Source organism: Zonotrichia leucophrys, chromosome 4 (genome assembly GCF_028769735.1).
Source record: "Zonotrichia leucophrys gambelii isolate GWCS_2022_RI chromosome 4, RI_Zleu_2.0, whole genome shotgun sequence".
Taxonomy (NCBI): Eukaryota; Metazoa; Chordata; class Aves; order Passeriformes; family Passerellidae; genus Zonotrichia; species Zonotrichia leucophrys.
The window spans coordinates 66,750,390-66,772,753 of NC_088173.1; the positions used below are offsets into that span (position 1 = coordinate 66,750,390).

At 48.6% G+C, this 22,364-nt stretch overlaps 2 protein-coding genes across 7 annotated transcripts; one reads left to right on the forward strand and one right to left on the reverse strand.

The window, feature by feature from the left end:
- Window positions 1-648: 648 nt before the first annotated feature.
- On the reverse strand, window positions 649-3,727 carry FABP1 (fatty acid binding protein 1). Its single transcript, XM_064712442.1, has 4 exons — window positions 3,607-3,727; window positions 2,403-2,575; window positions 1,292-1,384; window positions 649-768 (listed from the first exon to the last, which is right to left on the reverse strand). Exons 1-4 carry the CDS (start codon window positions 3,671-3,673, stop codon window positions 718-720), a joined length of 384 nt encoding a protein of 127 aa, XP_064568512.1. The 5' UTR covers window positions 3,674-3,727; the 3' UTR covers window positions 649-717.
- A 9,454-nt stretch (window positions 3,728-13,181) lies between these two features.
- Window positions 13,182-22,090, forward strand: THNSL2 (threonine synthase like 2). Of its 6 annotated transcripts, none has more exons than XM_064712443.1 (9): window positions 13,182-13,401; window positions 14,079-14,326; window positions 14,965-15,159; window positions 15,408-15,560; window positions 16,267-16,497; window positions 17,346-17,494; window positions 20,126-20,251; window positions 21,330-21,469; window positions 21,593-22,090. In XM_064712443.1, the coding sequence occupies exons 2-9, from the start codon at window positions 14,104-14,106 to the stop codon at window positions 21,825-21,827; spliced, it is 1,452 nt and encodes a 483-aa protein (XP_064568513.1). In that variant the 5' UTR covers window positions 13,182-13,401; window positions 14,079-14,103; the 3' UTR covers window positions 21,828-22,090. The 6 variants fall into 6 exon arrangements, with proteins under 6 accessions (XP_064568513.1, XP_064568519.1, XP_064568515.1 ...); XM_064712449.1 differs by having other exon boundaries at window positions 13,387-13,401; window positions 14,102-14,326; XM_064712445.1 differs by lacking the exon at window positions 13,182-13,401 and adding an exon at window positions 13,659-13,761.
- The last annotated feature ends 274 nt before the right edge of the window (window positions 22,091-22,364 follow it).

Sequence of the window (22,364 nt, forward strand, 5' to 3'; positions counted from 1 at the left end):
TGCCAGGAAGAAGACCTGTATTTCACCATGGAAGAAGAGTTTAATTCCAGTTCCACTCAATTTATCAGGTGCAGCTTGGGGTGAAACACACACTGGGTACCTGAAGGGAGCTGTGACCCTCCTGCTGGTGGGAAGGGGTGGGGAGGAGATGGGGATGGGGTGGCCAGAGCCTTTAGGGCTGGATCCCACTGCAGAGGTGTAAGGATGAAGGATACAAGCTGGTATCCCATGCTGGTTTCTTTCCCAAGGCAGCTTTCCAAACAGGATCACTGGTGCTTCCTTGACTCCACCAAAACCACCCCAAATCCTTTGGCCCTGCTGATCACTCTGATCACTTTGGCCATGTCTGCAAGGAAAGGGACCAGAGCCCTTCTCCTGCCCAGTGCTCCCCAGCCCAGATCAGCCACGGATGCAGGGCCCACCAGGGCACCCCCAGCAGGCTGCTGGCACTTCCCTGTCCCCAGGAAAGGGCTGCCACAAACTCATCAGCATGGGTCACTCAGTGGCTCTGAGCCTTTGCCTTGCCTCCATTCTCCAGCACCAGCACACCCTTAGATCAGTTTGTTGCCCAATTTCTACCATTGCTTCCATGAGGTTTAAAGGTTTGTATCTACTTATAGTAGCAATGAAGAGGTTGATGACAATGAAGAGGATTCAAAAAAATTTTATTTTAATGGCCACATTTTACATGGTAAACTACTGGCATGTGTAATATGTCTAGATTCTCTTGCTGACTCTCTTCAAGGTGAGGTCACCCATGGTCATTGTCTGAAAAAGAAATGGAAAGTATTAGCTTTTTATGAATTTGTAGTATCATTGAATATATCAAGTTGGAAGGATCATCATGGTATTTAGCTCCATACTGTACTTAGGATATGGTCCTGCAAATCAAAACAGGACTGCTCCCCAGTCTATCTCTCATAAACTGGAGTTTTAAAGCTTTGAATTTCTTCATGACTATCCCAAAGCACGTAGGGATAAGCTGGCATCCCTCAGCTGGGATGCTTTCTGCTCTACGAGTGCCAAGCCTTGGCACATACCTGTTCCTCTGGGTGGGTGAGAACACGCCCTCATTACCCAGAACTTTGATCAGCTGGGCCTAAACTGGGGTCTTAAAAAGTACTTTCTGGATCATACTCTAATGAGAAACTGCCTTCAGCTCCTGGCTGCAGAGCCTGTGTGCAAGCACATGCTCTGCTCCAGCACCTCCCAGTGCCTCTGTAGCCTCCCAGGGCAGGCTCCTGAAGGGAAGGCAGCCCTGTTGTTCCAGCCATTGCCCCTCTACACTCACGTAGGTGATGGTGTCTCCGTTGAGCTCCGTGACGGATGTCATCCCTTTCACCTGTGTGACCAGTTTGTTGTTGCCCTCCATCTGCACAACAGCCTGGTGGAAGACAGAAGCATTCATGTTATTGCTGGAGACCACCTTGACCCCTGCATGCTGTCCTTCCCCTGCCACAGCAGGAGGGGACTGCAGAGCCACCTGAGCTGCACATCTGAAAAGGCTACAGACAGCAGCAGCACCCCCAGGGCAGCAGTCACTGATCAATGAAATTAACCAAATAAATATGACAGCAAAGCCCATTTCTGCTTATCTGTCTTGCCCAGCTATAAGATGTGTTCATTTGCCCTTGAGCTGCTGATGTACAGAGGCTAAAAGTCTTCTAGTAACTCTTTCCAAAAGAGTTTATGCCAAAGGGAGTACAGGGATGCTGGAAGTTGTGACACAGCTGGTACAGCTCTCAGAGCCCCATTCACAGGGCATTTCTTTGGTGATCACCCCTCTGCTTTCAAAAGTCCCCGCAATCTTCTCTTGAGGCAAAGATGAGAGGCAGATTTTGCCAGTGGTGTTGCCTTGACATTCTATGAACCATTGGAAACTTATGGCCAGGAAAGGGAGCACCCAAGTTCAAGGGTGGTAACTTTGCCAACTCATCTCCCCCAGGGTAATCTGAAGCAGTGGGAAAAGCTAACAGAGCAGCTAACAGCTACTGGGACTTGAAAGGAGATTTATTGGTTTATGATTGATTATCTGATTTTCCTGCACTACATTTGAATAAACAAATTAAGGCACAGGTATGTTTTGTGTTGCAACATGACACAACGTCAATCCTTTTCCACCTCAAGTCTTTCAGATCTCTTCCTGTCAAAAATTTTTACCAAAGCATCTCTATGCCCCCTTTGCCAAATGGGATATTAAAACACTGGCTTCTAGTGTTTTCCAAAATTACTATTGAAATAGATTCAGAAATACAAGGCTTCTTCTGCAGGAAGTGCAGTGCATTAATTAATACCTGTGATATGGTCAATCCCTTTGCTCATATGCAGAGGGAATGGCTGGAAGGGAAATTCAATGTCCCTGAACCCCCATGGCCCTGGCAGAGGAGGGGCTGCTCACTCACCTTCACTTTCTCTCCATTCAGCAACTCAATCTCACTCTCCTCCCCAATGGTGAACTGGTTTTTCATCACTTTGGAGCCAGTGGTCACGGTAACCGTGAACTTTTTCCCATCCTGCACAATTTCTGAGACGCTCTTGAGGTCCTTGCCCTTCTGGATCTGGTCCTCAGGGAGCCCTGCCCAGGAACAAAAGACATGGAGTGAACAGTGGAGCCATCTGTGGGCCGAATGCTGCTGCTGAACAAATCAATGTGGCACGATTTGGGGACATACAGTTGGGAAAATTTCTATTCCAGTGTGCAAAAACCTTTCAGTGATGGTGTTTCCCCAAGAGCCATATATCCCTGAGTCTGCTGGGGAGGAAGATTAATTCTGTCATCCTGAATTTTGTGTGGGAACTAGACATGTCCCGTGTCTTGCTGACCTGACTGGGAGCACAAACGCCAGCTCCCTGTCTAAGAATAAATCCTGCTTTCCTTCCTTCACTGACAGGCAAGGAAAAATTGATTAAATAAGACAGAATAAAGGAACAAAGTGGTTTTTTTATGAGATTCAGGGATCCTCAGGACCAGTTTATAAAATCTTTTCCCAAAGCCTGAAGGTGATCTGACAGGTAGAGCCCTTCTGACACATAACCATGCAGAAATATTGCAAAGCCCCCTGGATCCCTGCAGGACCACATTCCCTGTCACAGACACAAGTGGAAATCTATCAGAGACATTCATCATTCAGCATTTAAACAACATCAACTATTGTTCTGATGAACGGTGGGATGTGAGGCTGTGCAGCATCACAGCACAGTGGCTGAGCAACGTCCTGCTTGCCCCCAAATTTCACAGCCTGATGGAGCAGGTCTGCAGTGCCCCTAAGCCACCAAGGTCCTGCAGGCTTATCACGTGTGTGCAGCACTCAGCCACGCTGGCCAGAGGCTGCAGAACCCACTAGGACTGACCTCCTGCAAGCCATAAAACTTCACCCATCATCTCCTGACCCCTTGCCCCAGACAGAGAGATGCTTTCTCTTCTGTTTTGAGATGACATCTCCACACAAATACATTTAAAATCCCAATATTTACAAGGTGATGGACAGAAATAGCAAATCTCAGAGATGTCTCAATCTACATCATCAGCACATCAGCACAGTTGGCTCCCAAAAATCAGTGGGATCTGCAGAGACAAAGCAGTACACAGCACATGAAGGCACATACCGAGGGCTCTCATGAAGGGCTCAAAGTTTTCCTGGTGCTGGAGCTCGTATTTTCCAGTGAAGCTCATGGTGGAAAAGCTCTCTGTGCTCCTAACACAAGAGAAGGTGCCTTGCTGGTAAGCAGAGCTTGGTTTTATATCATCCTTCTGCCTTAAAAGTTGGCCAGAGGTAAGATGATGTAATTGGTTTATGGGCATGTTCAAACATTAACGTAAAACTGGGCAATGGTCAGTGATAAATTTCTCTGCATTTTACAGATCACAATTTACAACGTGGGGGCAGGGAAAACCCCATAAAATACGTTTTATGGAGGTTGCAATGTGGCATCCATAAACAAATGATAAAAATATAATAATAATTGTGCAAATAGTCTCATTATCAGAGGAACGAGCCAAATCATCTAATGAGCTTGCAGTCTGGGAGCACGTATGTGGAGGAGGAGAATGTGGTGACTGTGTGTGCCCCGGGGCTGACCCTGGGGGGTTTCTGCTCACTGGTGTGTGCATGGTGGGTCTTTAGCACTGGCAGAACAGTGGCTGCACACTGGCAGGGACTGACTCACTCACACACCTGTGCTGGTGGGGTTTGGTGTAACCCAGATGTAGCAGCAGCACAAACCCATTGCTGTCCTCTAAGAAAAATGCTCCAAATCAATTCCTGGCCTTGCACGGGCCCACCTGAAGACTGCAGTTTGAATCAGGCTCCACCTCTATGGTCCTGTGTGGATAGAGAGCTGGTGCCATTAGCGATCTACCAAATCACTTTCATCTCCCTTTCCTGTAGGAGCCACAGTCACTTGTGTACTGGAGAAGCTTTCCAAGCCTTGGAATTCAATTCTCCCAGGTGCCACATCAGAAGAATGGCCAGCAGCAGCCTCCAAGCTGAGCCCAGTTCCTCCCTCCAAAGCAGGACTCAGAGCTGGGCTCCTCTTCCAGTCCCTTTGGCTGAGCACCCCAGGACTGCTTCATGGCATCTGAGCATCCATCCTCTGGATCTGAACTCTCAGGCTGGGCTTCTTGCCTCAAAGTGTTCCTCCTCCCTCCCAAAGTCAGCTCACATCTCTGTCCTTTTTTGAAGTGAAATAATGTATAAGAATGAAAAAGACCTATCTCCTTCCAATTTGGAGATGCTGTCAGAGCCTTCTGCCGCGGTCTGTCCTGCTGCTGCCACCTCAGCCTGCTCTCTGTGCTGCAGCAGTGAGCCTCAGTTTCTGGTTAATTAGTACAGGCAGTGTCTGCCAGATGAGGCAAGAGAGGGAAAACCTTGGCTGGTGGGACGGACAGTGGATGAAGTTGGCTGGGAGAGGGGAAAATCCGCAGGGACATCATCCCTGTGCACCATGGAGGGAGCCAGGCAGGTTCAGAGAGCATTCATGGAGGGGTGGATTGACTCAGCAATTTCTCCAAACAGCTTTTTGGGTTCTTTTCCATTTTATCCCCTCAGGAATGATGTCACATTAGGAACTGCATTTCATTTTACGCCTGCCTCAGGTGAATAGCCTGGTGTCACGAGGGGCTGTGCTGACATGTCCCTTTTCAGTGTCCTCCTCATGGGGACAGCGGTGACTGACCTCTTTTGCTGTGTCCTGGCAGCACCCTGAGCTGCCAGATCCCTGCCTCCTGTCAGCCAACATTCTCTGGCCATGGGCTACCTGGAAGAACATGTGTGCCTCCCACATGTTCATGCCCTGGACCTCCAGCTGCTCCTCCAGGCAATTCAGGTTCCCTCTCTTTGCATGATGGGGAGAGAGATGAGGCTTGAAAAAACTGCAGAGTTCCCAGGCCCACAGTGTCCATGGAAATGAAGCTCCTAAGGGCTGGATATCACTCATCAGATGTTAAAAGGGGAATATAATTGTCCAGGACTCTCTTGGTAACAGGACAGAAAATTTTCCATTCACAGAAATGGACAACTCATGAGAGGATTCACCCCATTTGGAACACAAGTTGTTCTCTGTAGGAATCCTCTCTTCCTCTGCTTACTGTAAATAGCTATAACACATCCTTGCTCCTGATTTGCTATTGCTAAGTGGGGACTATGGATTGCTGTTAGAAAGTTTGGAACTTGGTGTTCTGTTGGGCTCAATGTTCTTTTATTTTCTTTAGCAAAGATATGCAGGTCGTACTAAAGAAAGGAGAAATGCTTATTGAATGAAATTTGGCCAAGGTAATTATTATCTAGCCAGGGCTGCTGAGCAAATGGCAGGTGAGATAAACTTAATCTCAATAGCAAAGTTCAGAATACTTGTACATCTCCCCAACAGAATACAGCATCTTTTAAAGTATGATATCATTTTACTTTTCAAGAAAATGCACTTGATTTGCATTAACATGAGGCCATGTCAATTGATAATTTGATTAAAGTAAATCCACATCCTAAAATTTGAATCTGGTTTGTATAAAGAGAAAAGGCATGGATCATTTTCAAAATGAGGAAGCTACATCTTGAGGGAAGCCAGCAGGTACTTCTGTCTAAGCTGCCTTGAAAATAAAGCTGAGGGTCTTAGAAGCTTGTCAGAAAAAAAAGACTGAAGTATCTTATTTCTGCTTTTTGCACCTGAATCAGAGATAGGGACATCCAGAACATCTTAGGCAAGAATATCACCAGTGGATCAAACATGGTTTTGGTCAAATTTTAAACCCCACCTCCTCTGTCTCCCTGGGCACTCATCCTGGGTCTCCAAGACCCATCTCCTGAAGGAGAGGTGCTCAACCCAAACCTCCCAAACTGCAATTTGGGGCTGGTGCCTCACCTTACAACATCTTCCACAATCAAGAAGAATTTTTCTCTGTCACCTCTGTAGCTGCCTGTGGAGCAGTTACATCCTTTTATGACATCCCCTCAATCCTTCCCTGGATTCCTGAGCTCAGCTCTCAGCTCTCACTTTTACTCAGCTCTGGGAAGCCACCCCCCTACCTGCACTCCTTGGTAAGTTGGACATTATAACTAGATTTTCAGGTTTACGGCTCCTACGGGAAAAAAAGTCTCTGCCTCCTCCAGTTCAAACTGAAATTCTTAATTAAGTTCTGAACTACAAAAATGACTTTACAGCCAAAGTATGGGGAGAGGCACTTCCTGTGGCCCAGGGGAGGGTCCCTGGCAGCCTTGTGGAGGTCTGGGAATGTCTTCATGCACCTCCCCTCTATCAGCTTATTTGTTTCTCTTATCTGTCCCACCAGTGACTCCCCAGACTCCAGTGAGCCCAGCACCTCAGTGCTTTGGGAAGCCAGGGTTGGGCTCTACACTAGGATTTTCTTGGCCCAAATGTGAAAGGCTACAAGGCAGGACCTTTGATGATTCAGTCCTGGATTTTCCTAGCGCAGGTCCAGTTGAACACCCCAAAACCCCTAGACATTTTTTAAAAAAGCTTGGTCACAAGCTTGACAGTCACGGATCCCCAGGTGGGCTCCCCTCTGTCTCAACTTATAGTATTGTTGGGTAATTCTATTTCTGCTGCCCTTGAACCTAGAAACTTGGTCTGCTGCCAAGTTTTCCCATCTCTGGTATGATTAGTTTGAACCTTGTGGTACAAAGGTTTTTTCATCAGGCCACATGACTGCATTGCTTCGAAAGGTTGGATGGGATGGAGAAGATGCTGCTGCGGCTGAGAGCTCTCCATCCCCCTTGGTTTTCCTTGTGCTGTGTTACCAAGACAGCACTGAGACTAAATACAGCATCTTTCCCAGATTCTTCTCTTTTTAAAATGCCCTTGGCAGTCTGCTGAGATTCTTGCCTCCAAGCTGTAACTTCCGAGCTGCAGATATGCAAATCCCATTTCCTATAGGTTTAGATTAGATATGTCATTATCAGAGCCCTGATAAGAATGCAAAAGCAGGAGCTTGTGCAGAGAGCTGCTGCTTGATAAAGCTTTCCGTCGATGCTGTTATTCAGAAAAGAGCAGCCCTCAGCCCTTGTCATCTTATTGCAAAGGTGCCAAAGGGAGCAGAGGGTTTGTATTGCTTCTTCAAGGTCAAGGTGGCTCTAGCACTGATAGCACAAGAGCCTTAGCTCTGCTTATCAATGATCTCCTGGGGACCAGAGCTTACAGAAGAGTTGGACTTTGCTGCTGGGATCTTGCTTTACAATAGGAATAAAGTTGCTGGCTCTGCCACCCACTTCCCATTCTCTTGCTTCCAACATCTGTGGTGTAGAGCTGTGGCCTCTCTCCAGGCACAGGGACCCTCTGTTTATGCCCTCAGAGGATGTGCATTGTCCCAGCAGGTTGCCTTTGGTGGGATGAGGCTGCTCTCCATCCCACAGCCCTTGTGGAGTCAGGGTAAAGGACTGGAAATGGGGCTCATTGCTTATGGAACTAGTTTGTGCCAGGACAAGGAAAGAAAATGTTGGGAAAGAAATGAAGGCATAAGCAGTCAATGCTCTTGAGTGAGAAAGGTCTGGAAGAGACCCTCAGAGCAGAGCCAGTGATGATTTAACCAATGGTGCCTCTGACCCCACCACACATCTGCAGTGCAAACATCTCCCTCTGATCCAGGCACATGAAGAGCCCCTGAGACACAGTGGGGACAAGGAAACTTTTATCTGAGCAAGTGCACAAGACCAGCAGGTTGGCAAGGAAAGGGAGCAGCCTCCAAGTGCCCACAGGTGTCAGATGAGCTCCAGTCCTGGAGGGACACCTGGCTGTCACTGTGGGCCAGTACTCCCCTGTCCAGCTGTGCCCCCCTTCATCCTGATTTACCAAGCACAGCGGCTCACTCGGTGCTCCTCACAGAGGGCTGCAGGTGATGAGTCAAGGAGAGCATCCTGGGGCCAGACAAGTGTGGGGAGGAGCCTGTTCCTGTCTCTCCCTGAGGTAAATATATAACCACAATCTATACATAAAATGAAGGAAAGTTCAAGCAATAATCCCCAAGACTTTCCCTGGCAGGTGATGTCCCTTGGCCAGGGAAGCAATGAACCAAGAGTCATTCACCAGCCAGAGGGTCAGTGCTGAGGCAGACACAGCTGTGAGGAGGGCAGAGAATTGCATGGAGTCTAACAGCAACTGAGCCTTCACCAGGTTCAGGGCCACAGAGGAACAACCATGGTGCCAGCAAGAGCAGAGCTGTGGAAAAAGCCCAGGATTGCCGCTGTCCCCTTGGTTATGTTGTGTTTTTATAGTCAAAGTGCCTCCCTGAGCACAGGTATGACCCTTTTGCACATTATGGAGCCTGACTTTTCCAAAGTCACCTGGAGAAGCTGATAAAGCATCTTCCTTGTCCAGTCCCTAACTGGGGGTCGTAGAGCCCACGCGCTATGGGATTGCAGATTTTGATAAAAAATGTGGCTATGGGGTACAATGTGAACTTCAGCATAGCAGAACCAGATTGCACAACCTTCTCCAGAATACAACAGCTCCTCCAATATCTCACCAGGGTGCCAGCACAGCATAAGTCCTTGAGCTCCCTTCCTTGGCCTACAAGACCCAAACCACAACACAGATGCCCCTGACCTGGTTGTGAAACACCTTGCTCTGAGGCAAGAGTGTTGCACCCAAATGTGGGGAAAGGGCCGACATGCTGGCAGCTCCTTGCCCTGCAAAATCAGCAGAGGTGGAAAAGTCTCCATGTGCACATTTGCAGATGAGAGGAGGCGATCCAATGATCCATGTGGAAGTTCTGCCTTATGTCAGCTGATATATTGGCAATTTAGATCACATTTAGAAAGTGGGGGAAAAAGCCACCTTTGCTGTAACAAAGATGCAGCTTTTTACAGTTTAATTTATTTACAGTCATACATTTCTGTCTTGTATCTCCTTGACATGAGGCTCAAATAAATAATTCTGAGTGCATGTTTGCCTGTGCAGCTGCAGACATTCTGCAAACTTCCTTAGCCCCCTTTCTGGTGTAGATTCTGAGCCTGACTAAGTTGTGCCTGTCTCTGAGAAGGCACAACTGAAATACTTTCATTTCTGGTCATAACCTTGCAGTTTTTACCTAGAATCTCCCTGTTCTCTCTGTGAATGTTCACACTTCTGAACATGAGAGGGCAGGGGACACATAACTTCCACAACCCTCAGTGATAAGCTCCTGTAATTTTTCTCAGCCAATATAACACACTTCCCACTGGAAGGCACTCTGTACAGGGCAGTAAATGGCATTGCAAAATCCAAAACATCCTGGTCACTGCCTTTCTGACCTGCCTGGTGTTGTCTGGGTCGCTTATATGTCTGAAAGCTTTTGTTTGAATGCAGTTTTCAGACCCCAGACAATTTGTGGGCAGAGACAGGACTGGGAGTAATGGGGACATTTTTGTTCTGCTCAGGGTTATGTGTTACTTTTTTATTAAATGTGGTGCTTTTTGGACCTGCATGAGAGTTGAGGTCCTTTCTGTGTGCCATTTTCTGAATGTCTCACTGGGGACAGGAGAGATCTCACTGAAAAGAAGGTAATAAAATCGCAGGATGGAATCCTCTGGGGAGAAGATGGGTGAACATGAAGAACCTCCTTCCCACCCCGATGAGCTCTTGCACCAGCTTTGTATCCAACCCTGCTGCCGCAGGACACTACATGTTCTTCCTCTTCCTCAGCTCCAAAACTTTGGAGAGGTGTTCCCCGACTTTTGTTGGGACATGTCCGTAACCCGAAGGGCGGAGGGACCTGTGGGAGGGTGGGAAAGGCTGAAGGGGATCAGAGAAGGGATGTGCAGCTCCTGCAGGATGCCTGGACACGAGGCACTGCCGCCATCTAGTGATTTGGGATTCGCCGGCAGCGCCGCTGGTCCACGGCGCTCCTGGGGATGCTCTGCATGGAAAATGGGCCGGGGACCCCCACCCAAACATGTACAGGGGCACACTTTGCTGGAGAGGATGGAAAAACTGCTCAGCAAACACGAAGTTGAGAGTTTTGCTGGGCTTGTCTTTGAGTGCTGCAACATTCGGGGCTGAGACATGTTATTTTAGGAGAATTGGTGCAGGAAAAATTTGAATTTTTGCTGTTATACATGTCTTCCTGCTTCCTCATCCTCATCAGGCTTTGGGGTGCCTTTGGAAGGTGGAGAGGTTGAGGAAATTCCTCTGGAGGGATGAAAAATGATGCATTCCAAAAAAAGAAAAGAAAAAAAAGAGAGAGAAAACAAAAGGGAAAGTCTGATAGCAGCTTGAGCTGGAGTTTGCAGCTACAGGTGATTCCTGACATATGAGTCCAGAGACCATGAACTGCTCAGGGCAAGGTCCAAACTAGAATTGCAAATCCCAGCAGAAATAGGGAGGCAGTGAGTAAGTAAGGCCAGGTTAATTAGAGGCTATTACATTTTCTAGCTCTTCATCTGTTGCTGCAGTGGATGAGTCCTGACAGGTAGCATGGGCACACTCCTCCCCTCCCTTTCTTAAAAATTCAAAATAATATTAAAGAATCATAGAATGAATCATGGAATCATGATGGTTTGGGTTGGAAGGGACCTTAAAGATCATCTGGTTCCAACTACCCAGCCATGGGCAGGGACACCTTTCACTAGACCAGGCTGCTCAGAGCTCCCCTCAAAATGAAATGCCACTCTAAACTTGAGTTCATGGAAATTGTAGGACTGAGCATGGGAAAACCTCTCCAAGTAAATGGCAGTGTCACCCTGGTTTGTGTCCCAGGCTGTGTTCTGTGCTCACATGTGACTGCCACATCAGCAGTCCCTGCACCCCAGCAGTAACCACTGCCCTTGTTAATGAGGGTTATCACTGCTGATAACCAGGGCATGGGCAGACCTGTGGCAGCAGCCTCTTTGCAGATGCAGAGCAGCAGGTATCCTGCTGTAATCATTTTATTTTTTTAAAGGGCTCCTGCATCCCAGAGGGATGTAATGCTGAAGGAATCACCAATCTCATTGTAAGCTCTTCACTTGGAAAAAAATCAGATGTATTAATGAATTCATTTCATAGCTAAAACATACATTAAAAGAATTGGACACATGGTAAGTGAATGCCCAGAGACACAAGGTCCCATGCTGGTGGGAAAAGGTGAGGTCTCATTGAAGTGTGCTGGGTGATTCTTGCAAAGATGTACATTGGTGATATTAAACATTAAAGTGGTAATAAAAACTATCAGCCTGTGCAGTTCTTCCTATGGATTTGATCCTGTCCTTGTTCTAGCCTGAATCTGAGCTGAGCTCAAAGTGTGCTCTGCCTCTGCATGAGCAAGGAAGGAAAATCCTGAGCTCACCTTGGCACACCATCATGGAAAAGGGGAGAGGTTAGAAAAGAGGAGGCAAATCCCATATCCTGCAGTTTTTGCTATTTCCTTTATTTCTAATATTTCAGATGTTTTGTCCAGAGATACTACTTGCAATTTTTTTGTGCCAGCTACCACTGGAGCACATTGAGGAGCTGAGACTGTTTTGGAGACATCAGCTACTCCCCTCAGCATCTAAGTAAAGCATCACTGGGAGCTTCCAGTGATTCCAGGGATGGTGATGGGGAGGTTTCACCATCAATTTAAGCCTGACCAATCCCTGAAGAACAAGGTCCAGCCTTGCTGTTTTATCCAAAACCTTCTGAAAAGACCTGGATCCACATGTGGAATGGGGACAGACCTCCATTACAGGGTGAGCACCCCACTGCATACCAGGGTGCCAAGAGGATCTGGTGACTACAGGTACAGGGAGAACTATGGGGCTACAGCAGGTTTGGGTGGCTCAGGCTTCATCTTTGCAATGTCATGAGGAATACTGAGCACAGCGATGGTGGGGAGATGCAGGCTGGCTGGTGATATAATTTATATAGTTATGGATAAATAGCTCCCTTCCTAGCTGATTTCCTAGAGGTGTGCTCTGCTCAGGCCCACTCTTTGAGCTTAGATATATTATTAAAACACTTCTGTTTCCTTCCCACTCTGCTTCAGCTGCCCTGTTCAACCTTCAGCAACACCACCAGAAGCAGTTCTGTCCAGAGCCTGAAATTCACCTACTGCCTTCACCTAAAGAGCCTGCAGAAAGAGTCTTTTGGGATGAGAGGTGTAGAAAAGTCATTTTCCACACCACTGCCCAGGGCAATGACTGGACCACTCTCTACCAGATATTTTTCTCATTGCTCCAGTTAGAACCATAAGAATAAAGAGAGAGAGGCAATGTATTTGGGGCATACTCCAGTGCTTTGGCAGGTGGTGTGTCCTTTGCTGCAGATGTGGCTTCCGTGGCTCACAGCAGGCTGTTATCAGCCATCCTTTGTACCTCAGCTCCTGCCTGCCCGGGCTGAAGTCCTTTTGCTTCCTCCAGCACTCTGCTGTGTCCTGGGTTTGTGCAGCCACCGGTCCTGTGCTGACTTTGCCCTTCAAAAATGCTGATTATATTAAAATAAAAAGCAGCAAAGGGATGCACAGCCCTTCCCTACGAACAACTGGATTTTTTTGCTCAATGCCTCCCATGTCTCTCCTCCCTCCCCTGTGCCTCAGTTTCCCCACTGATGTGACAGAGGTGTTGGGAGGCTGAGCAGAGCTGAGTTCCAGACTGATTGTGCTGCAAGGGACTTCTGGAGTTTCCTGACTCAAACCCTTCTTTAAGCAGCTTCAATCGCAAATTTAATTCCAAACTCATGGTTTAATTAATCAGGTCTCTCCATGTTTCCCCGCTCGAAGTCGGAATGTCTCCCGGGTTACACAAGAGACCACAAGGTCTCCATGCCCTGTGCCTGATCACCCTCTGGTTAAAAGCGGTCTCCTAATATTTAACCCGATTTCCCCCTCGCTGCAGCTCGCACCTGCTGCCCCTTGTCCCGGCTCCTGGCACCGGCAGAAGCAGCCGAGCTCCGTCTCTCCCGCTTATCCCCATTCCAGGCTTGCTGCCGCCCGTCTCTGCCGCGGCACCGGGAACACCGGTGAGGGGACAATTTTTCCGTGAGCACAAGAGCAAAGGGTGGCCGGGCTGGAAGCGGTGGCCGCAGCTTCTTTGGGCACTTCCCCGCCGTGCTGAGCTGCTCTGAGGGGGCAGCGCTGCCTGAGGGGGGCACAGCCGGGCGGGCACAGCGGGGCCGGGCACAGGGGCAGGGGGAGACCGGGCCGCTCCCAGCAGCGCCGGCGGCATTTGCGCCGGTCCGGAGGATTTAGCTCAGCCCTTCCTACGCTGCGTCAAATCCTGTCCTTAGTTTAACCCCTTTGAACAAAATCAGCCTGCTCTGAAAACGTAGCGATCTCTTTTTTAATTTAAAGCTCCAGCTTTTGCAAACAGCCCACAAAAGGTTCATGACGTGCTTCTGCGGCGACTTGTGCGCCGTCAGGGCTTTTCCTCAGACGGGAATGTCTCCCCGGGCAGGGTGGAGGGAAAGCCGGACAAGGAGGCTCCGACCTTGGCATAAATCCCAGGCAGCCTTTCCACCTTCTGCAAAATGCCGAGTGCCCTGCACTGACCCCGGCTGCTCCGGCTCCCTGTGGGAGGAGGTGGTTTGTCCCCTGGGGAGTTCTGTCTGCTCACAGGGGAGGTTTTGGAGGGAGTTGTTTTGGGCTGAGAGCCTGTTCCTGGTGTGAGGTTTGTGTAACAGCTTTGTGTTGCTGGCAGTGATTGTGGTGCCTCCCCAGCAGCCATGGAGTACATCAGCACACGGGGAGGCACGGGGGCCGTGGACTTCGAGGGAGCCCTTTTCTCTGGCTATGCCCCCGATGGGGGTCTCTTCATGCCCCAGCGCATCCCCTCGCTGGACAGGGACACCCTGCGAAGGTGGAGCAGCCTCTCCTACCCTGAGCTGGTGAAGGAGCTGTGCTCCCTCTTCGTCCCGGCCGAGCTGGTCCCACGGAATGTGCTCAGTGGTGAGCTGAGTGGGGAGCTGCCCGTGGGGATGTGGACAAGGATTTGCGGGGTCTGGATGCATCTGTCTGCCTTTCCCATCCTCTTCACAGCCCTCTAGAGAAGGAGCCTGCTGCCCGTTGCCTGCTCCTTTCTGTAGCCTGCTCTCCTTTGTCACCTTGCTGGCACTAATGGAGAAGGTATCCCTTGTTTAAAAATAAGGGTTCTGGTGACAACAGCAAGCTGATGTTGTGGCTCTGCTCACTGCTGGGTCTCCCTGCTGCTTCACGCTTGCCTTGATGTGTATTTTTAAATGTTTTTAACAGTTATGAGCTATCTTTTCCACCAGAGGGCAGCTGCAACCTCTGTCTCAGCAGCACATTGGTATAAAACTCAGGTTTCCTGTATTTTATGTTTTAATATCGTTTTCTGATTGTGTGGCATGTCCCCTGGGATTACTTAGCACAGAGCTGTCAAACAGCATGAAGATGGGCTGGTTCATTCTGAATAGCCACAAATAACTTTTGGGGTATCTGTCACTGCAAGAGCCTTTGGTTGTGCAGAAAGGTACCCAGGAGCACAAAGAGCACAGATGCAGGAAGCTATGGGTCAGAAAAATACTCCTTTCATTTAACAGGCTACTTACCCACTTTTCCTCTAGAGCTGATCGACAAGGCCTTCAGCAGATTCAGACACAAGAATGTTGTGCATCTGTCCAGGCTGAAAGATGGGCTGAACATTTTGGAGCTCTGGCATGGTGTTACATATGCATTTAAGGACTTGTCCTTGTCCTGCACAGGACAGTTTTTACAGTATTTCTTGGAGAAAAGGCAGAAGCATGTCAATATCCTGGTGGGTGAGTATAACTCCTTGGAGGTAAGGTTCTTGGGCAGGCCTTCACCTTGAGAGCCACCATCCTACGGCCCTCCCCAAAGATGCCCCAGGATGGTATTGCCTCATAATCTCCAGGCAATGCCAGAGTGGCTGCTCTGGCCAAAAACATCTCATGGTGCATCTCTACATCTTTTTCTTAAAGTGCAGTGATCAGGTTTGATTGACACAGCCATATTTTGCTTTTCTTGGTGCTTCCTCACTTTGAAACAGGGACTTCAGGGGACACGGGGAGCTCGGCCATCGAGAGCGTGAGAGGGCAGAAGAACTTGGACATCTTTGTTCTGCTGCCCAAGGGGCTCTGCACCCAGATACAGGAGCTGCAGATGACCACTGTCATTGAAGACAACGTCCACGTCTTTGCTGGTTGGCACTGCTCTTTGGATGTCCACTTTATGGCTCTGCTGTGTCAAAACCTTGACCCTAAAAGTCTGAGGGAGCTGCTCAGTGGGGTTTGCAGCTTTAGCAGCTGCAGCCAGCTGGGTCATTGCTATCACCATGCCCAGACATGTGGCTAACAGGAGACAACATCTCCAGATTGACAACCAAGCAGTTTAAGGCTTCTTTTCCTCCTGGCCATAGATCAGAGCTGCCTCCATGCAGGTGGTTGGTGTTTGGCTGGACTAAATTCAGCACCATTTTTTGTCACTAAAGGGATTTGGAGCCACCCCTTCCCTCTGTCCTCTTGCCTTCATGGGTGATCCACCTCCTGCCACCGTGCCATCCCCGTGGATGGGCATCACCACTGGGTGCTTGAGCTGCTTGAGTTCCCATGGACTCCTCTGCTCAGCCTGGTCTCACCTTGGCATCTCACAAGGGGATGCAGCATTTGCCTTCCTGGCAGGTTTATCTTTGGTAGAAGCAGCAGCCCAGAGTGCTGTGTCTGCAGAAACCACCTGACATCCACAGGGTGCCACTCAGGCCCTGGTTCTTGCAGCCCTCAGGGCAGATGGGCAGCTCCTGGCCACAGCAAACCCCAGGGCTTGAGACCAGCCCTATTTCTGAGCAGAAACACCTCGTGCCTGATGCACTGCTGCTGCCAGATCTAATCTTTCCTTTCTCCTTTTGACAGCTCATGGGAACAGCGATGAAATCGATGAGCCCATCAAGGAACTGTTTGCTGATGTTGATTTTGCTGGAAAATACAACGTGATGAGCTTGAATTCTGTCAATTGGTCCAGGATTATGGTGCAGATTGCCCACTACTTCTATGCCTACTTTCAGTGTGCCCCATCCCTGGATACCACCCAGCTGCCCATGGTGGAAATTGTTGTGCCAACGGGAGGAGGAGGAAATATCACGGGTAAAGGGAAAAAGAGATGGGTTAGATAAGAGAGAGAGAATGCTCTGATCTATGGACCAAAAGCACTTTGCAGATACTGGGTATTGCTATTTATTAAAACACCCACTCTCTGGTAGGATTTCTTCAGAACCACTTATATTTTATTACTCATGTATGGTTATTACTCAATTTAGGTGTCACTGATGATTTGCAAGGTGCAGAAAAACCCAAACCACTCTTTGATGATGACTGTAACTATCTTGAGGATGGGCACATTGGGAGAGGATAGAATGTGTTTGATGCAGAAAAGAGGGAAAATGCTGTGGCTCTGATTTCTTAAGTGAGACATTAACAGAGGTGTGGAGTCCTGCCTGGTCCTCTCTGGTTTGCATGGTAATGCATGGTCAGGACAACCACTCTTAATTGCATAATCTGGCCTTCTAAATGAGAGTCCTTGATTGCCTCAGTCCCAAAATAGGTGTAGAACTGTCTTATGAAAGCAATAAAGGATTTTATATATTCACTGCCCTTCTGGACTGCCATCAGAGAGGCAAAAGCCCAAAATCTTCATCTCTCCTGCTTGTCTGTCAGCTGCCTGAACCCTCTGCCCCCTGCCTGTCCACCAGCAAAAGTGAAGATGAGCAAGGGTCTGTGTTCAGTGGCAGGTGGAGCATTGCATCCCTGGATTTTATAATCTGTGCTCTACCAAGCCCCTGAAGTCAGATATCTCAGAGTCTGCTAGGGAATATAATTTCTGCCTGCTTCTGAACTAGATGCTCAATCAATTTGTATGATGACTTCTTTGCTAAATCTCCTTCACATATTTCTTTATCGAGCACTCATGCATTTTTTTGACTTTTTTTCCCTAGCTGGCTGTATTGCCCAGAAAATGGGTCTCCCAATTCGACTTGTTACTGTGGTGAACAGCAATGACATCATTCACAGGACTGTTCAACATGGAGATTTCTCACTGGCAGAGAGCGTGAAGGCTACCTTAGCTTCAGCCATGGATATCCAGGTATGTAGTGAACTGGCCAAAATGCAAAAATAGAAAATATTGCTGTTTTTTTTTTTAATCTTGTACTCTGTTCTACCTGTAAAATTCTGCCACCCAATGATGCATTCAGAGGTGTGACTCCTATTGACCATTTATGCTACAGACTGCTGGGCTGAGGTAGATCAAACTCCTTCTCTTTCACTTCTCAGGGTCTGACTTTCTGATCTTTGTTGTTGAGTTTTGGATTTCTGGGGATTGTTGTATGCAAACTTAGCAAGACAGGGACATTTCTACAACATGGGACAACTAGAGAACAAAAAATGCCATCATGTCTTGAGGGTTTTGTTGATGCTTCTGAAAAGCTCCACAAAGAGCAAGAGGAGAGACTAGGAAGGAGGTGGAGAAGTCCAGAAGAAATGCCTTGTTCATGGCTGCCTGCAGCTTGCTCAGAGCAAAACAAGTCCCAGCAGGCAGGGAAAGGCCTCAGAAAGAAAAGCCATGGAGGTACAGAAACCAAACACCTGGAAGCACACACCTCCCCTTTCATTCCCACCCTGGGATCCCCAGGGATTGGATCTGCTTCCAAACAAGTGATCAAAGTGGGAAACCCTTGGTGTTGTATCTCTGTGGCCTGAAGCTACCTGGATTTTCCAAAAGCTGTTCAAACACACTGGGAGGACCTGGCAGTCTGGAGGCACTGCCATGCTTTGCAGTCACTAAGTCCCTGTGCCTCTGTCACCAGGCTGTGCTCTGCAGCTTGGCTTTCCTCCTGAGCCAGGAACTTGTGGGGCTCCTCAGAGCTCCAGGGGTAACTGGGTTCCTCTTCAGTCCATCTCCCTTCAGTAGCACTGGTCAGCAAGTGCCAGATTTTGGGATCTTGGGGGCAGAGTCAGGTGAGGAGATTTTCTGAGGTTCCTGAGGAGCTAAATGAATGAATCCCTCTGCACATCCCTCTCCATGGCTGCATGGGATGTCACTGTTCCCTCACATCTGAAGCATCCATGCAAATATTCCCATAGCTAAAGAGAGCATTTGTTCTGGAGGGGAATTCAGGAGGTCTCTGGTTGGGACTTGTTTAAAGCAGATTCAGCCTTGAGGTCAAGTGGGATTGCTCAGGGCTTTGTCCATTTGGGTGTTGGAAACCTTCAAAGATGGAGAGTGCACAGCCTCTTTAGGTTGCTGCTTCTGCAGACTAAGATAAGGCAGAGAAAACTTTCCTGTTAGATGCTGCCTGAAGAGTTGAAGGTGAAGCAGAAAGTCTGGTGTGGATGAGCCTTGCAAGGAGCAATCCCAGGACGATCCCAGCAGACACTGAGCTTTTGCAGCCAAGCAGGGGCTGTTCTTTGTCCCTGAGGTCAGGAAGAGCCACAGAGCTCATATCCACACTCCAAGACTTTGTCCCCAGCATGACCTGGCCTCCAAACGGGGCCCCAGCATTCTCCTGGAGAGCTCTGGTGGTGTGGGACAGAAGCAAAAGCCTTACTTAGGTAGTGAGGCTGGTACTTGCAGCAGTGCCCTGGCCCAGTTCAACTTACTGATGTCACCACAGTGTTCTGTAATGGAAACTGTAAGGCTGGTGGGATGGAGGGTGAAGGGGAAATGTGGGAAGATGTGGGAAGGATGTGGGAACAGCAGAAAGAAGGACAGGAGAAAGGGTGTCAGGAGCACCCAGGAGCAGGTCATGGAAGTCCAGGCACACTGACCAGGACAGCCTAAAACAGGGGACAGCCCAGAGCAAAGGGCAGGCTACACCCAGACTAGACTGAAGATTAGAGGCTGGAGGCTCTGGGAGATGATGGTGGGAAGATGAAGAACAGAACTGAGCCCATAAGACACCCTGATAAGGACACAAAAGGCTGAGTAAGTCCTGATGACTTGACAAGGTAGGACATGATGGAGTGACAAAAGGTCACAGGCGCTGTCAGCTGCTAAAAGTTATGAAGAGTTTATCCAAACTTGAGCCCAGGAGGTGAGATGAGGACTCTGTAAATTGGTGTCCTTGTCCTGTCTGTCCCTACAAGGTATCTCAGCCAAACCACCTGGATGAATATTTCTTGGGGCTTGTAAATGTGCAGGAATGAGGCAGGGCAGAGAAATTGGTTTGGGACCCTCCTGTATGGTCTTGCACAGAGTTCTGCTGCAGTGTTGCAATGCTGATTGCTCCACAGCCATACAGGCCAGTCAGGCCCTATATGTGCCCTGTGAATTCAGGGAGATTATCAGCCAGCCCTGCAGCCAGCTGGGTGTCTGATTAAGTCATGCAGGAGCTGGGTGACTCACAGCAGCATCTGCAACACTGAGTAAACAGCTGGATGTGTCTGGTTCTCCAATACACAGTGTGTTATTAGCCTGGGCTCCTCACAGTGATGGTACAGATGTGGTCAAGCTGTTGATTCATCAGCCATCCCTTCATTTTCTGTTTTAATCTGATGGTCACTGCCAGACTGCTCTGACAGGTCAGAGGTTCAAAAGACATTGTGTTCCCAAAGACTTGTCCTGGGATGTAGGTGAGCAAAGAGAAGACAAAAGGCCCACCCTGATTTCCACCAAGAAAAACTCAGTGGTAGGACCTCAGCCCTAATGAGACATCAGAGAATCCACAAGGATGCTCCCCCCATTTGAATTTCCTCACCTTTTGCCATGTTTTCCCAGGAGCCTTACAATGTGGAGAGGATCCTCTGGCTGCTCTCGGGCTCTGATGGCCGCCTGATAAAAACTCTGATGGAGCAATTCAACATCTCAAAAAGGCTGAAGCTGCCAGAGGATTTGCACAGAAAGGTCAGTTCCTCACCCAAACAACACTGTGCCTGTGTGTGTGTGTAAGATTATTGCTACCAGGTATTTTCAATTCATTTTCAGAATAAAAAAAATCATAATGGAGAATATGCAACCAAAAATTTAAGTGTGACTCCAGAACAGTTTTATATCAATGTGTGTGCATGGAGATACTACCCCCCCCCTTTTTTTTTTTTTAAAGAATGGTCTCTCTTCTTCACCAAAGTAAGTTTAAAATTACCTGCAGTTATTTAGGTAGCATATGAAATTGGCCTATCCTTGGCCATGCACTGAGGCATTGTACAGTGGATGCTGGCACAGATTGGATGTTTGGGAGTGGGTCTGCTGAGTTTGGTGCAATTCAGCCTTGCTGTTACAGCAAAGGGGAGCATAAACACAAAGCAGAGAGAGGTACAAGAGAAAACAAAAGATGTGAGTTCTAAGAGGGACAGGTACAAAATCCTGCATTTTCCTGTCCAGTTTCTGATGTGCTCTCCCTCACAGAGCAGCCTTTGCCCAGTGCCCACTCCTGCTTGTGCTGCAGAAACATAAATACAAAACAATTTTATTATTAAAAGCAAAAAGAACTGTTGCACTGAGGTGGATTTCAAAGTGCTCAGAAACTCCCTCAGAGCATGGAAACAGCAGTGCAGAGGTGAGGAGCTGAGCCCTCCCACTCTCACAGCACCTGTGGATGGAAACCCCTTGCCCACACTCCATCCCTGGGGTTTATTCCAGCAGTGCCTCATCCTCCAGCTGCAGCAGCACAGAATCACAGAATCACAATTTCTAGGTTGGAAGAGACCTTTAAGATCATTGAGTCCAACCCATGTTCTAACACCTCAACTAGATCATGGCACCAAGTGCCACATCCAGTCTTTTTTTAAACTCTTCGAGGGATGGTGACTCCACCACCTCCCTGGGTAGATGATTCCAGCATTTGACCACTCTTTCTGTAAAATACTGCAACGCCTTTTCCTTCAGTCTCTGGGGAAACCCATCCTCCAGCCTCTCTATTTGCACCTGCTCTAAAGCCAGCTGGGGGGTGGTGCCCTGTGTGACCCTCCCTGTTTCCCCACAGCTCTCTGAGACCCTGGGATCGTGCTCAGCCTCTGACCAGGACATTGTGGGAGCCATGCGGCGCTGCTGGGAGGAGAACCAGTACCTGCTGTGCCCCCACTCTGCCGTGGCTGCTCACTACCACTACTCACAGCCACACAGGTAGGGACAGCCGTGGTCAGGAGCATTAGGGACTGGACCATCACTATCCCCTTGCTCCTGCAGCATCTCCAGCCCTCAGCTCACTCACACCATAAGTTTCCTTTGCTTGTCTTTCCTTTCCAGCATCCCCCGGTGTTGCTTGGCTCCAGCCTCTGCAGCCAAATTTCAGGATGCCATTCTCCGAGCTGGCCTGGCTCCCCAGATCCCCCCTGAAATCTCTGCCCTGACAGCAATGGAGACCAGATCCACTCCCCTGGAGCGGGGACAGGACTGGGCACAGGTGCTCCGGGGCCGGATTGAAGCTGTGACACAGCAGTGGGAGGCACAGGCGGGTCACTCTGCACCCCAGGGCAGGTAGTCACACAGACATGACCTCTGGGCTCAGCTGGACAGGGTCCCAGGGCTCATTCTCCTCTCCCAGAAAAGCCCTGTCTTATGCTGGGAGTCTCCATGCAATGATGTATTAGCAAGAATTCACTTCCCTGTCTAATTGGACTATCTCATAACATTTTCAGTAAAGAGTTCAATTATATTGACAATTTCATAACATTTTCAGTAAAGAGCACTGCAATTGTATCCCTTTTTCCTAATAAATCATAAAACCTGATTAAAACTCTGAGTAAACCTGGCTGTTCCATCATTACTGGCTCTTACAGAAAGCTGTCATTACACTACCCACATCTGCCTGCTCCTTGAGCATTATCCAGTGATCCTGGCTCTGTGCTGGGATGTTCAGCCCAGCAATCCCAATAGCACCAAAGATGCTCAATAGGAAACACATACAAGAGTGGAGTGGATCCACTTTACCCATTCCTGTAATTTAAGCAGTGCCAGGGATTGTTCCAGGCATTGAAACTTGCTCTATGATAGTGTTAAATAGCAGATGTTTTCCCTG